At 43.9% G+C, this 14,825-nt stretch overlaps 1 protein-coding gene across 2 annotated transcripts in view; it reads left to right on the forward strand.

Annotated features, from left to right (window-relative positions):
* The window catches only part of LOC140714284 (contactin-associated protein-like 5), a 1,700,882-nt gene that overhangs the window by 744,910 nt on the left and 941,147 nt on the right, over window positions 1-14,825 (forward strand). For both annotated transcript variants that reach the window (XM_073025370.1, XM_073025379.1), the window contains exon 7: window positions 8,042-8,185. In XM_073025370.1, the coding sequence (XP_072881471.1) occupies window positions 8,042-8,185 (144 nt within the window). The remainder of the gene's footprint in view (window positions 1-8,041; window positions 8,186-14,825) is intronic.

Here is a 14,825-nt window from a genome sequence, read left to right on the forward strand (position 1 = left end):
CATCTCCCTATACGTGCTTGTGTACCCTATCCCTTACCATCTCCCTATACGTGCTTGTGTACCCTATCCCTTACCATCTCCCTATACCTGCTTGTGTACCCTATCCCTCTCCATCTCCCTATACGTGCTTGTGTACCCTATCCCTCACCATCTCCCTATACTTGCTTGTGTACCCTATCCCTCACCATCTCCCTATACTTGCTTGTCGTCTCCCTCACCATCTCCCTATACCTGCTTGTGTACCCTAACCCTCACCATCTCCCTATACGTGCTTGTGTACCCTATCCCTCACCATCTCCCTATACGTGCTTGCTGTCTCCCTCACCGTCTCCCTATACCTGCTTCTGTACCCTATCCCTTACCATCTCCCTATACCTGCTTGTGTACCCTATCCCTCACCATCTCCCTATACGTGCTTGTGTACCCTATCCCTCACCATCTCCCTATACGTGCTTGCGGTCTCCCTCACCATCTCCCTATACGTGCTTGCGGTCTCCCTCACCGTCTCCCTATACCTGCTTGTGTACCCTATCCTCACCATCTCCCTATACGTGCTTGCGGTCTCCCTCACCGTCTCCCTATACCTGCTTGTGTACCCTATCCCTCACCATCTCCCTATACCTGTTTGTGTACCCTATCCCTCACCATCTCCCTATACCTGCTTGTGTACCCTATCCCTTACCATCTCCCTATACCTGCTTGTGTACCCTATCCCTCACCATCTCCCTATACCTGCTTGTGTACCCTATCCTTTACCATCTCCCTATACCTGCTTGTGTACCCTATCCCTTACCATCTCCCTATACCTTCTTGTGTACCCTATCCCTCACCATCTCCCTATACGTGCTTGCGGTCTCCCTCACCGTCTCCCTATACGTGCTTGTGGTCTCCCTCACCATCTCCCTATACCTGCTTGCGGTCTCCCTCACCATCTCCCTATACCTGCTTGTGTACCCTATCCCTTACCATCTCCCTATACCTGCTTGTGTACCCTATCCCTCACCATCTCCCTATACGTGCTTGTGTACCCTATCCCTTACCATCTCCCTATACCTGCTTGTGTACCCTATCCCTCACCATCTCCCTATACGTGCTTGTGTACCCTATCCCTTACCATCTCCCTATACGTGCTTGTGTACCCTATCCCTTTCCATCTCCCTATACCTGCTTGTGTACCCTATCCCTCACCATCTCCCTATACGTGCTTGTGTACCCTATCCCTCACCATCTCCCTATACTTGCTTGTGTACCCTATCCCTCACCATCTCCCTATACTTGCTTGTCGTCTCCCTCACCATCTCCCTATACCTGCTTGTGTACCCTATTCCTCACCATCTCCCTATACGTGCTTGTGTACCCTATCCCTCACCATCTCCCTATACGTGCTTGCTGTCTCCCTCACCGTCTCCCTATACCTGCTTGTGTACCCTATCCCTTACCATCTCCCTATACCTGCTTGTGTACCCTTTCCCTCACCTTCTCCCTAAACCTGCTTGTGTACCCTCTCCCTCACCGTCTCTCTATACCTGCTTGTGTACCCTCTCCCTCACCGTCTCCCTATACCTGCTTGTGTACCCTATACCTCACCGTCTCCCTATATCTGCTTGTGTTCCCTCTCCCTATACCTGCTTGTGGTCTCCCTCACTGTCTCCCTATTCTTGCTTGTGTACTGTCTCCCTATACCTGCTTGTGGTCTCCCTCACCATCTCCCTATACCTGCTTGTGTAATGTCTCCCTATATCTGCTTGTGTACCCTCTGCCTCACCGTCTCCCTATATCTGCTTGTGTACCCTATCCCTTACCATCTACCTATACCTGCTTGTGGTCTCCCTCACCGTCTCCCTATAGCTGCTTGTGTACACTCTCCCTCACCGTCTCCCTATAGCTGCTTGTGGTCTCCCTATACCTGCTTGTGGTCTCTCTATACCTGCTTGTGGTCTCCCTCACCGTCTCCCTATACCTGCTTGTGGTCTCTCTATACCTGCTTGTGGTCTCCCTCACCGTCTCCCTATACCTGCTTGTTTTCTCCCTCACCGTCTCCCTATACCTACTTGTGGTCTCCCTCACCGTCTCCCTATACCTGCTTGTGGTCTCCCTATAACTGTTTGTGTACCCTCTGCCTCACCGTCTCCCTATATCTGCTTGTGTACCCTCTCCCTCACCTTCTCCCTATATCTGCTTGTGTACCCTCTGCCTCACCGTCTCCCTATACCTGCCTGTGTACCCTATCCCTTACCATCTACCTATACCTGCTTGTGGTCTCTCCCACCATCTCCCTATACCTGCTTGTGTACCCTATCCCTCACCATCTCCCTGTACCTGCTTGTGTACCCTATCCCTCACCATCTCCCTATACGTGCTTGCGGTTTCCCTCACCATCTCCCTATACGTGCTTGCGGTCTCCCTCACCGTCTCCCTATACCTGCCTGTGTACCCTATCCCTCACCATCTCCCTATACGTGCTTGCGGTCTCCCTCACCGTCTCCCTATACCTGCTTGTGTACCCTATCCCTTACCATCTCCCTATACCTGCTTGTGTACCCTATCCCTCACCATCTCCCTATACGTGCTTGTGTACCCTATCCCTTACCATCTCCCTATACCTGCTTGTGTACCCTATCCCTCACCATCTCCCTATACGTGCTTGTGTACCCTATCCCTTACCATCTCCCTATACGTGCTTGTGTACCCTATCCCTTTCCATCTCCCTATACCTGCTTGTGTACCCTATCCCTCACCATCTCCCTATACGTGCTTGTGTACCCTATCCCTCACCATCTCCCTATACTTGCTTGTGTACCCTATCCCTCACCATCTCCCTATACTTGCTTGTCGTCTCCCTCACCATCTCCCTATACCTGCTTGTGTACCCTATTCCTCACCATCTCCCTATACGTGCTTGTGTACCCTATCCCTCACCATCTCCCTATACGTGCTTGCTGTCTCCCTCACCGTCTCCCTATACCTGCTTGTGTACCCTATCCCTTACCATCTCCCTATACCTGCTTGTGTACCCTATCCCTCACCATCTCCCTATACGTGCTTGTGTACCCTATCCCTCACCATCTCCCTATACGTGCTTGCGGTCTCCCTCACCGTCTCCCTATACCTGCTTGTGTACCCTATCCCTTACCATTTCCCTATACCTGCTTGTGTACCCTTTCCCTCACCATCTCCCTATACGTGCTTGTGTACCCTATCCCTTACCATCTCCCTATACCTGCTTGTGTACCCTATCCCTCACCATCTCCCTATACGTGCTTGTGTACCCTATCCCTTACCATCTCCCTATACGTGCTTGTGTACCCTATCCCTTACCATCTCCCTATACCTGCTTGTGTACCCTATCCCTCACCATCTCCCTATACGTGCTTGTGTACCCTATCCCTCACCATCTCCCTATACTTGCTTGTGTACCCTATCCCTCACCATCTCCCTATACTTGCTTGTCGTCTCCCTCACCATCTCCCTATACCTGCTTGTGTACCCTAACCCTCACCATCTCCCTATACGTGCTTGTGTACCCTATCCCTCACCATCTCCCTATACGTGCTTGCTGTCTCCCTCACCGTCTCCCTATACCTGCTTCTGTACCCTATCCCTTACCATTTCCCTATACCTGCTTGTGTACCCTATCCCTCACCATCTCCCTATACGTGCTTGTGTACCCTATCCCTCACCATCTCCCTATACGTGCTTGCGGTCTCCCTCACCATCTCCCTATACGTGCTTGCGGTCTCCCTCACCGTCTCCCTATACCTGCTTGTGTACCCTATCCTCACCATCTCCCTATACGTGCTTGCGGTCTCCCTCACCGTCTCCCTATACCTGCTTGTGTACCCTATCCCTCACCATCTCCCTATACCTGTTTGTGTACCCTATCCCTCACCATCTCCCTATACCTGCTTGTGTACCCTATCCCTTACCATCTCCCTATACCTGCTTGTGTACCCTATCCCTCACCATCTCCCTATACCTGCTTGTGTACCCTATCCTTTACCATCTCCCTATACCTGCTTGTGTACCCTATCCCTTACCATCTCCCTATACCTTCTTGTGTACCCTATCCCTCACCATCTCCCTATACGTGCTTGCGGTCTCCCTCACCGTCTCCCTATACGTGCTTGTGGTCTCCCTCACCATCTCCCTATACCTGCTTGCGGTCTCCCTCACCATCTCCCTATACCTGCTTGTGTACCCTATCCCTTACCATCTCCCTATACCTGCTTGTGTACCCTATCCCTCACCATCTCCCTATACGTGCTTGTGTACCCTATCCCTTACCATCTCCCTATACCTGCTTGTGTACCCTATCCCTCACCATCTCCCTATACGTGCTTGTGTACCCTATCCCTTACCATCTCCCTATACGTGCTTGTGTACCCTATCCCTTTCCATCTCCCTATACCTGCTTGTGTACCCTATCCCTCACCATCTCCCTATACGTGCTTGTGTACCCTATCCCTCACCATCTCCCTATACTTGCTTGTGTACCCTATCCCTCACCATCTCCCTATACTTGCTTGTCGTCTCCCTCACCATCTCCCTATACCTGCTTGTGTACCCTATTCCTCACCATCTCCCTATACGTGCTTGTGTACCCTATCCCTCACCATCTCCCTATACGTGCTTGCTGTCTCCCTCACCGTCTCCCTATACCTGCTTGTGTACCCTGTCCCTTACCATCTCCCTATACCTGCTTGTGTACCCTATCCCTCACCATCTCCCTATACGTGCTTGTGTACCCTATCCCTCACCATCTCCCTATACCTGCTTGTGTACCCTATCCCTCACCATCTCCCTATACGTGCTTGTGTACCCTATCCCTTACCATCTCCCTATACGTGCTTGTGTACCCTATCCCTTACCATCTCCCTATACCTGCTTGTGTACCCTATCCCTCACCATCTCCCTATACGTGCTTGTGTACCCTATCCCTCACCATCTCCCTATACGTGCTTGCGGTCTCCCTCACCGTCTCCCTATACCTGCTTGTGTACCCTATCCTCACCATCTCCCTATACGTGCTTGCAGTCTCCCTCACCGTCTCCCTATACCTGCTTGTGTACCCTATCCCTCACCATCTCCCTATACCTGTTTGTGTACCCTATCCCTCACCATCTCCCTATACCTGCTTGTGTACCCTATCCCTTACCATCTCCCTATACCTGCTTGTGTACCCTATCCCTCACCATCTCCCTATACCTGCTTGTGTACCCTATCCTTTACCATCTCCCTATACCTGCTTGTGTACCCTATCCCTTACCATCTCCCTATACCTTCTTGTGTACCCTATCCCTCACCATCTCCCTATACGTGCTTGCGGTCTCCCTCACCGTCTCCCTATACGTGCTTGTGGTCTCCCTCACCATCTCCCTATACCTGCTTGCGGTCTCCCTCACCATCTCCCTATACCTGCTTGTGGTCTCTCAGAAGTATTTATTCTTTTCAAGAGGTCAACTGTCCAGACCTAATCACAGATCTCCAAATGTGGCCATAAGTGCATAAGAAATCGGAGCCGAATTAGGCCATTTGGCTCATTGAGTCTGCTGTGCCATTCAATTCAAAAATATTTTAGTTTATTAGCCCCATTCTCCTGCCTTCTCTCCATAATCTTTAATCCCCCCTTATTAGTCAGGAAATAATTAATCTCTGCCTACGTGGCAATAAATTTCACAGATGTGTTACCTTCTGGGTGAAGAAATTCATTTCACCTCAGTTCTAAAGGAACATCCTTTACTCTGAGGCTCTTCTGCCAGATCATAGACTCTCCTACCAATGGAAACATCCTCTCCATGTTCACTGTATTCGGTTTCAATGCTATCCCCATTTATTCTTCTGAACTCCATTGAGAACAAGCCCATCTAACGCACTTCATACATTTAATCCTTTTGTTCCAGGGATTATTCTTGTGAACTTCCTCTGCACTTTCTGTAGATCAGCATATCTTTCCTTAACTGCTCTCAGCAATGTGGTTCAGATCTGGAACATGACTCTTGCATCATGATCAGCTGAGACACAGGGCAGACATGATGAATTTTCTCTTGGTTTCAACGTAACGTTTCACATGCAGTATTAGCAATTTCTTCTGATTTTTGTAAAAGATAAATTAATATTAAATGAAGAAGTTTGGGCCAGCAGCAGGAAAAGGCTGAGCTATTGCTAACAACTGTCCCAGAGCATGTCAGGCTGGACAAATGAGAGGATTCCCTGCGAGGATCAGCCTATTTTCCATCTGAGCAGTGGCTGAAAACAGATGAAAGGCTAGCTCAAGCCGGATGAGCTGCAGACTAAGCTGGAGAAACGGCTTCAAATCACAGTAACTCCACAGTTTGATGCTTAATACCATGTTCTCGGGATGAGGCATCTGGGTGAAAGGGTCCAGCTTGGAAACTAGATAGTGAAATTAAAGAGAGATTTCCTGGAGATACCCAGAAACAGCCCAGAATCTAGATTGTTCTGAGGCTCAGCAAAGTTACTATTGGCCCAGGGAACCAGCAAACCATCTGTCAAGGTCATTGAAGAGTGGAATTGCCTCATGCAGTCAGTAAGGTCCAGTGCTATCCAAACTTTGCTGGTCAGGTGGAGGCCTGTCTCTCCATTTTTTAGATTATTTATTTAGATGTACAACACAGTAGCAGACCTTTCCAAGCTAATGAGCCTGCAAAGCCCATTTACACCTGTGTGATCAATTAACTTACTAACCATACATCTTTAGATGTGGGAGGTAATTGGAGCACCTGGAGATAACTTACACTTTCATGGGGAGAACATCCAAACTCCTAACAGGTAGTTGCATGAAATGAATGTGAGTAGCTAGCACTGTAACAGCATTACACTAACTACTGTGCTATGAGGCTTACCCCAACCCCCTCCCCCCCCCCCTCCCAATCTGGTTTATACTGCAGAGCAGAACTGTTTGTTCAAATTTGTGAAGGCCAACAACAGAACCAAAGGCATCATTTTCTAAGCATAAAGACCACTGTGTTGGTTCATGGTCTCTTGACTGTGCCTGCATTGAATTGATAAAAGGCTAATAAAAGGAAAATGCAAAGTGGATTCAGCTATGATTCATTTCCTGGACTCATTTAAAATACAATTCTAAATAGAGGCAAAATATCTTCTGGATTTGTACTTAGAGGAAGAATATTTCTACGTGCTGCAAGTAGCTGAGTCCTATTCTTAGAAGATGTATATGCAGTGTACTACCCAGTAATGATAACAATAATGTTTAAAATTAGGAGAGGCATAGATAGGGTGGATGGTAATGGTCTATTGCTCAGGTGGGGTAGACCAAAATGTGGAGGCATAGGTTTAAGATGAAGGGTTAAATTTGAAAAAGACCTGAGGGCAAGTTTTTCTCATTGAGAGTGGTTAGTATATGGAATGAGCTGCCAGAAGATATTGTTGAGGCAGGTACAAAGGTATCATTTAAGAAGCACTTGGATAGCTATATCAACGGGTGCAGCGGCTTTGAGGGATTATAGGCCAAACTCAGGAAATTTGGACCAGCTGGGTGGGCACTGTGGTCAGCATAGTCTCATTGGATTGAAGGACCTGTATTCATTCTGTTTTGTTCAATGACTCCAATGAAGTAATGGTTCTTGGACTGTTTTAGTAATAAAACCAACAGGCTAAATTCAAAGTTTATGATTTAAACACACGACTTTTAGTAGGCAGAAGTAAATTATCCTGTAAGAACATTATTTTATGGGCTTTATAACAGCTGAATATAAAATTCTGAGGAATAATTGTGTTATCTGACTTAGAAATTTTTCTTGACCCTATGGGTATCACTAATAATAACTGAATTAATAGCTTTTTAGCAATCAGAAGGAAATATCGCCATTATTCTAAATCTCTCAGCTGCTGCATTGCAATTGAAGATTGATGCTGTAATGATCAGGAATAAATTGCTATATGAAAGTTTGGAATTGTTCAAACCAGCTCTAATTATTTTCTTTATTGTTTGGCATTTTATTTTATGAATTAATGTCATAATAATCATTCTCTGTTTATTTATCCTTGATTTCTTTCAAAGCTCAGTTTTGGAGGTATTCCAGTTCCAGGAAAGTCAGTGACTTACCAAAGGAAGAATTTCCATGGCTGTATTGAAAACCTCTATTACAATGGAGTGAATATTATTGATCTAGCCAAGAGACGCAAACCTCAGATACATATTCTGGTAAGGTTATTTGAAACTGAGAGGTAAAGGAATATCTATGTATTCAGACCTGGATAAAACTGTCTGAAAGGCTTGAGTACAATGCAGGGAGAAATTTGCTAGACTATATTATCATGAATGCTCACAATGTAGCATTCTATGTTTCGAGTCAAATGCTAACTAGAACATTGAACATAGAATATTATAGCATAATCCTTGGATCCACGATGTTGCACCGAACTTTCCACCTACTCTACAATTAATCTACTCTTCCCTTCTACATAAACCACTGTGACGAAGGCCCGTCACTGATTATGGATGGCACATTCAGTAAAACACTCAAAGGGTCCTCTACACACATTATTCCCCTCTGTCATTGTGGTGAGTGCACACATCACAATAAATCCACACTCACTGGGTCTGAAACAGAGCTGTTGCATAGAGCTGTCTAATATAGAGGCAGCAGCAACCTGCACAGGTGTGCTGATGGTGGAGGATACCATCTTTAACTGGGTCAAGGGTTGTGTTACCTAATTACTCATCTTGTGGTAAAGTTTTGCGGTTTATTTAAGTTATTTAACCAGGAAATGGTGACTCCTATAATAAGGTACATGTGTTTATTGTGAGAACTGGCAGTAGAGTTTCAGATTGTGTGAAATGGAAGATAATTGAGTTAATTAGATTTTGGTTGGTCTCGGGGGAGGGGCTTAGCGGTTATAAGCCTCGGGTTACCAAGGCTTTGTGCTTTTTTTTCTGTTTAGCCTGAGGGTGGCTGTTAACCAGACAGGTGACAATTGCAAGCTGTATATATATTGTATTTTTTTCATTCTTTTTCTTGTTTTGATGTGGACATCCAGGGTTTTGTTTTTTCCACTATTTTTGTAAATAAAAGCACCTCAATCTATTTTTGTGACTCAAGCCATCTAGTTATTCTTCTTAGACAGTTGACCTACAGTTATTTGTGACAACATCCATTTTTCTATTATCCATGAGTTTCCTAAATGACCCTAATCTATCTTCCTCTACCACCAGTCCTGGCAAGGCATTCCAAGCATCCATCACATCTGTGTGAAGAACTTATTTCTGACATTCTCCCTATACTTTCCTGCAATCACTTTAAAATTACATTACTTTGATTTGGCCGTTTTTGCCTGAGGAAAAGTGTCTGATTATCCACTTTAGCTATGCTTATCGTCTTTTTACACCTTTTATCACCTTTCATCCTCCTGCTCGAGGAAAAACCTAAGCTTAACAGATCTTTATAAGTAATGAACTCCAGTGTACACAGCATCCTGGTAAATCTTCCCTGCATCCTCTCTAGAGTTTCTACATCCTTCTTATAATGAGGTGACAATATGCCATGTGGAGTCTAACCAACTAGTTGAAGATTAATACAAGAAAAGAAAATCTGTGGATACTTAATAGCATCACGATCATTTGAAACAAAAAACACTAAATGAGGAACATATAATAGTATTACATAACTGACGGAAGTCCTGATGAAGGGTCTCAGCCTGAAATATTGGCTATATACTTCCTTCCACAGATGCTGCCTGGATTGCTGAGCATTCCTCCAGCATTGCGTGTGTGTGTGTGTTGTTGAAAATAATAGAAACAAATGGTTGCATTAGCCTAGAGTTGAATGGTTCCAGAAACTGCTCATCAATAAGATGACGTGTGGTAACTCATTGTCAATTAAGATTCCAGCACTAAACCGACAAGGTCTAAAGTATCATGTTTTAAGGTTTTCAGATGTTGACAAAGGTGGTCAATGTAGATGAGAAGCAGCAGGGAAGGTCCTAGAGGTGCCACAGGATTTATTGCAAGAGAAGGAAGAGTAGGGAGCACTGGTTATTCTCTGGTTGCAAGAAGATAATTCAAACAGATCCATGTTAGTACACTTGCCACCCTGATAAACAACCATGACAAGATGTTGGAAAAGGATGATGTGGCCAACTTCACTAAAGGTTGCAAAAAGATCAAAGAGAATTGAGAGAATTCTGCATTTTTGCTTAAATTTTAAGTAATGTTTGTTACTTAGAACATGGAACATTGTACATTCCAACACAGTACAGGTTCTTTGGCCAACCTTTTAACCTAATCCATGATAAAACCTAACTTCTCCAAAATACAAAGCACATAATCCTCCACTTTTCTTTCTTACCTATCTAAGTGTCTCTTAAATGTCCCTAGTGTATCAGCCTTTACCATCACCTCTGGCAGTGCATTCCAGATTCTTAGCACTGTGTTTAAAAACATCTGACATCTCCCCTCTCCACATAGCTGATGAATCCAAACAAACGTCAGAGACCAATACAGTTTGGCACCAGCAGCATTGCAGGAGTTGCCAGTTAGCATTGACCTTAGTGTAGGAACTACACTAGGAACTACCAGCTCCAAAATTTTCATCAGGATTTACTCCGGAAGTCTTCCCTATGAGGGGGTATAGCTGCAAGGCAGTAGAGGTTTGAAATTGGAGTTTTTTTTCCCTAGATGAGCTGCCAACGAGCACCATCTACCTGGAATGATTGGTTTTAATGTGCCAGTAACCTCTCTTTGTCCCTTCTCCCATCAGTAGAAATTATTCCACTGGGTTTAGTAGCTAAACTACACATGAAGGCCAGGAGCTTGACTTGGTTGCCAGAGGCTGTTTGAGAAGCACACCACTGGGAGTGTTTGATAGGTAGTGAGAACTCATTCTCAATGTTATCTTTTCTCTTTTATATTAACGCAGTTGTCTTTTCCACATTGGTTGTTTGTCTGTCATGTTGGGTTTGGTCTTTTATTGTTTCTATTATGTTTGTTGAATTTACTGAGCATGCCAGCAAGAAAACAAATTTCAGGGTTGTAAATGGAGGCACACATGTACTTTAGTAATGAATTTGCTTTGAACTTGATAGCCAAAATGGCCTCTTTCAGAATTCAATGATTCTGAGAGACTACTGAACTTGAGAACCAGTGTTGGTGTAGAAAAATAATGAATGGATGCTGAAATATGTTAGGAGATAAGCTTATCTAAATGTCTTGTATTGTGTACATATGGGTGAAAGATGGAAGGCTGTGTTGTGACTGTGAACAAAGTCACCAAGTAGATGCAGCTGGTTTCTTCTTGGGGCTTGAGGGAGGGAGGGAACATTATAGCACATTTTTATATGTTAAAAACAAGAACAACTCCTATAGTTACAATGCGCTCATAATGCTTCCTTTGAGTTGCATGGAGTTTTTCAAACACCTGGGTTTTCTCACCAACACAGCCAAAATGAATGTTAGCCACTGAGGATTCAAAGCTGTATTCATGCAAAGGGGTGTTGATTGCATTCATGTATATGCAGACTTCTCAGGTTAATTGGATGTTTCCTGTTCTGCACTTTATTTTAAAATGCAGTTCCAGGAAGATCATTGTTCAGCATTTTAAATTCAGTCTATAATCCATATTCAGATCTGAAGACTGATTGCCATTGAAGTAAATATTTGCTATATTGCATATCTCCAGAATATGCTCTAACAGGCTGCCTTAGAATATGGAAGTAGTTGAGAATTCTGCTGATTGAGTACTTAAGCAGTGATACAACGAGGATTGAAACTACGGACAAGTTGATCAATGTCACAGTGAAAAAAATTAAGCAGTAAATTTAGCATTGAACAGATGTGTCTGAAACCCACCTGAATTAACTCCATTTAAAAAAATTAGACTCTCCTTCCATATGGGAAGTTTCATGATGTTCAATACCTGGTGAATTAGAATCAGATTTATTATCACCAACATCATGAAATTTGTTTTATGGCAGCAGTAGTGTACAATACATAAAAATATTCACTAATTTATTATTAATTTTGATATACAGCATGGCGCAGACCCTTCTGGCCCAACACGCTGTGCTGCCCACCAACACACCTATTTAACACTAGCCTAATTACAGGACAATTTACAATGACCAATTAACCTACTAGCTGGTACATTTTTTGGACTGTAGGAGGAAACTGCAGCATCTGGAGGAAACTCACGGGGAACATGGAAACTCCATTCAAACAATGCTGGAATTGAACTTCAAACTCCGGAACACCTTGAGCTGTAAGAATGTTGCGCTAATCACTATGCTATCATACCATAGCTATAAGTTACAATAAGCTGTATAAAAAAGAGTAGTGCAAAAAGTGAGGGAGTGTTTAAGGTCCATTCAGAAATCTGATGGCGGAGGGCAAGAAGCATGTCTTTTCAGGCTCCTGTATCTCCTCCATACCTCCAGCTATAGGTAAACAACTCCACTGCCTTGTGGGCAGCCTCGGGAGAGACAAAGGCAATGGGAGTAAACCAGATAACAAATCCGGAGTGAAGCCCCTAATGTGACTGGACATCACTGAACACCCTTCCGGCAGCTCCTGGTGAGGCCAAGAGGGTGACCTCAACAACTGGGCATCCCAGGAACTCCATAACTTCTGCCCCAGCTTGTGCCCTGGAGAGGTCACTCCAGTGCCACTGTTCACAGTGACAGAACCAACATAGGAGGTAGCAGTTACGAGTGATACGCCCTCACTGGTTGATGTAGGTAACAGGCTGTCTTCAACTGTGGGAGGGGTCTTGCAGCTCTACAATGGACTGACCCATTGTGCACACTCCATTGTCCTTCAAGACAAACGGATGCCATCATCATACCTCCTCCCTGATGATATTAATGAGAAGAGGGCATGTCCTGGAATGGTGAGGGTGGTTAATGCTGCAAGCAATCTTCTTGAGACATTGCCTAGTGTGAATATCCTTTATACTGGGGAGGCTAGTGCCCATGATGGAGCTGCAGAGTCTATAACCCCCTGCAAGCCATTATGATCCTGCACCTTTGAGACTTCTTATCAGCTGGAGATGCAACCAGTCAGAATGCTCTCCAGAGTACATCTGTAGAAATTTTCTAGAGTTTTGGTGACATGTCATATTTCCTCAAACTCCCCGAAAAAATAGCCACTGCTGTGACTTCATAATTGCCTCAATATGTTGGATTCAGGATAGTTACTCAGAAATGTTGGCACCCAGGAACTTGAAACTGCTCATCCTTTCCACTCTTGATCCCTCAATGAGGACTGATATGTGTTCTTCCGACTTTTCCTTCCTGAAGACCACAATCAGTTCTTCAGTCTTACTGACATTGAATGCAAGGTTGTTGCTGCAATACCTCTCTACCAGCCTCCTTGTCACCAGATGAGAATCTACTACAACAGTTGTATCATCAACAAATTTGTAGACAGTGTTGGAGTTGTCCTAGCCATACAGTCATGAGTGTAAAGAGAAATAGGCAGAGCGTAAATCTTTGAGGTGTATCTGTGTTGATTGTCAATGATGAGATTTTTTTCCTGATCTGAACTGACTGTGATCCCCCAGTGAACAAGTTAAGGATCGAGCTGCAGAGTGAGGTACAGAGTCTCAGATTTTGAAGCTTGTTGATTAGTGCTGAGCAGATGTTGGTGTTGAATGCTGAGCTGTAATCAATCAGCAGCAGCCTGACACAGGTATTTTTGGTGTTCAGATGGTTCAAGGCTGAGTGGAGAGCCTTTTGTAGACCTATTGTGGCAGTGGGCAAACTGCAGCAGGCCCAGGACCTTGCTTAGGCAGGAGTTAATTGTTAAGTAGTTAATTGAAGGAATTAATTGTTCCCACTAGTCACTTGGTAATGCAGTATATTGAAGTATTACCAATTCCTTCTACAGGAGCAAAGTCAATAATGTTAACAGCTCTATTGAAAAGGAATTTTCTTTTCTGGATGCTACTTATGCTAAACTGTGTGAATTCTTTGAACAGGCACCAAAAAGATTATTTTACAATAACTTCTGAGCACTTAATAAGCATAAAATGGAGACATCTGTTTAGTAAGCTGTTGTGTTCTTGCTTTTACTTTCAGCTTATTGAAGTGTGGAGTGGTTCAAAAATAATTTCAGGATTTGTCTTAATGAAAAAATAATACATCCACTTTCTTGAAACTTCACATTAATTAGATTGTTGTTTAGAAAACACATTAAATTGTTGGAAAAATCTTGCATTGCAGAATCTTAAAAAAATCTTCTTTTAAATAGATCATGTTGTTTATTAATTGCATTCATGTTGGGTGTATATTGCAATGTTATGCAACAACAATATCAGACAAAATCTTTTACTAGTCTGTAGAAAAGATCTGAACTGACGACCAAATACTTTGAATCCTAGAACTGATAGGGTAGAGAAAAAGGCCATTTATCAGGTTAAATTTATGCCTATTGCTAGTGAATCCTATTAATCTATTCACTCACTTTTATCACGTGCAAATTATTCTCTCAAATGTTGTAACCAGTTTCATTTTGCAGACCCCAAGTTTTGCTCCATTATTTTTATAGGCTGTGAATTCCAGATCCTTAATACTATATTAAAATTTTTTCTCCTTGTATTTGTTGCTCAGATCTTTAAACCTATTCTGCCATGTCCTCAAACAATTCCTGACTTTCTCTATCATGATCTATCAAATCTAATTCCAGGTTTGATTTCTCTGAGGTGAACCACCCAAAGTTCTCCAATCTAAACATGTAATTCCTCACTCGTGTGACCAAATCTGCTAAACCTTTGCTGTATACTCTCACAGATCTTCACATCTATCCTAAACTGTGGTGACCAGGGTTGGATGGATGTTTCAGTTGTTGGGTG

The sequence above is a fragment of the Hemitrygon akajei genome, chromosome 2, assembly GCF_048418815.1.
Source record: "Hemitrygon akajei chromosome 2, sHemAka1.3, whole genome shotgun sequence".
Lineage (NCBI taxonomy): Eukaryota > Metazoa > Chordata > Chondrichthyes > Myliobatiformes > Dasyatidae > Hemitrygon > Hemitrygon akajei.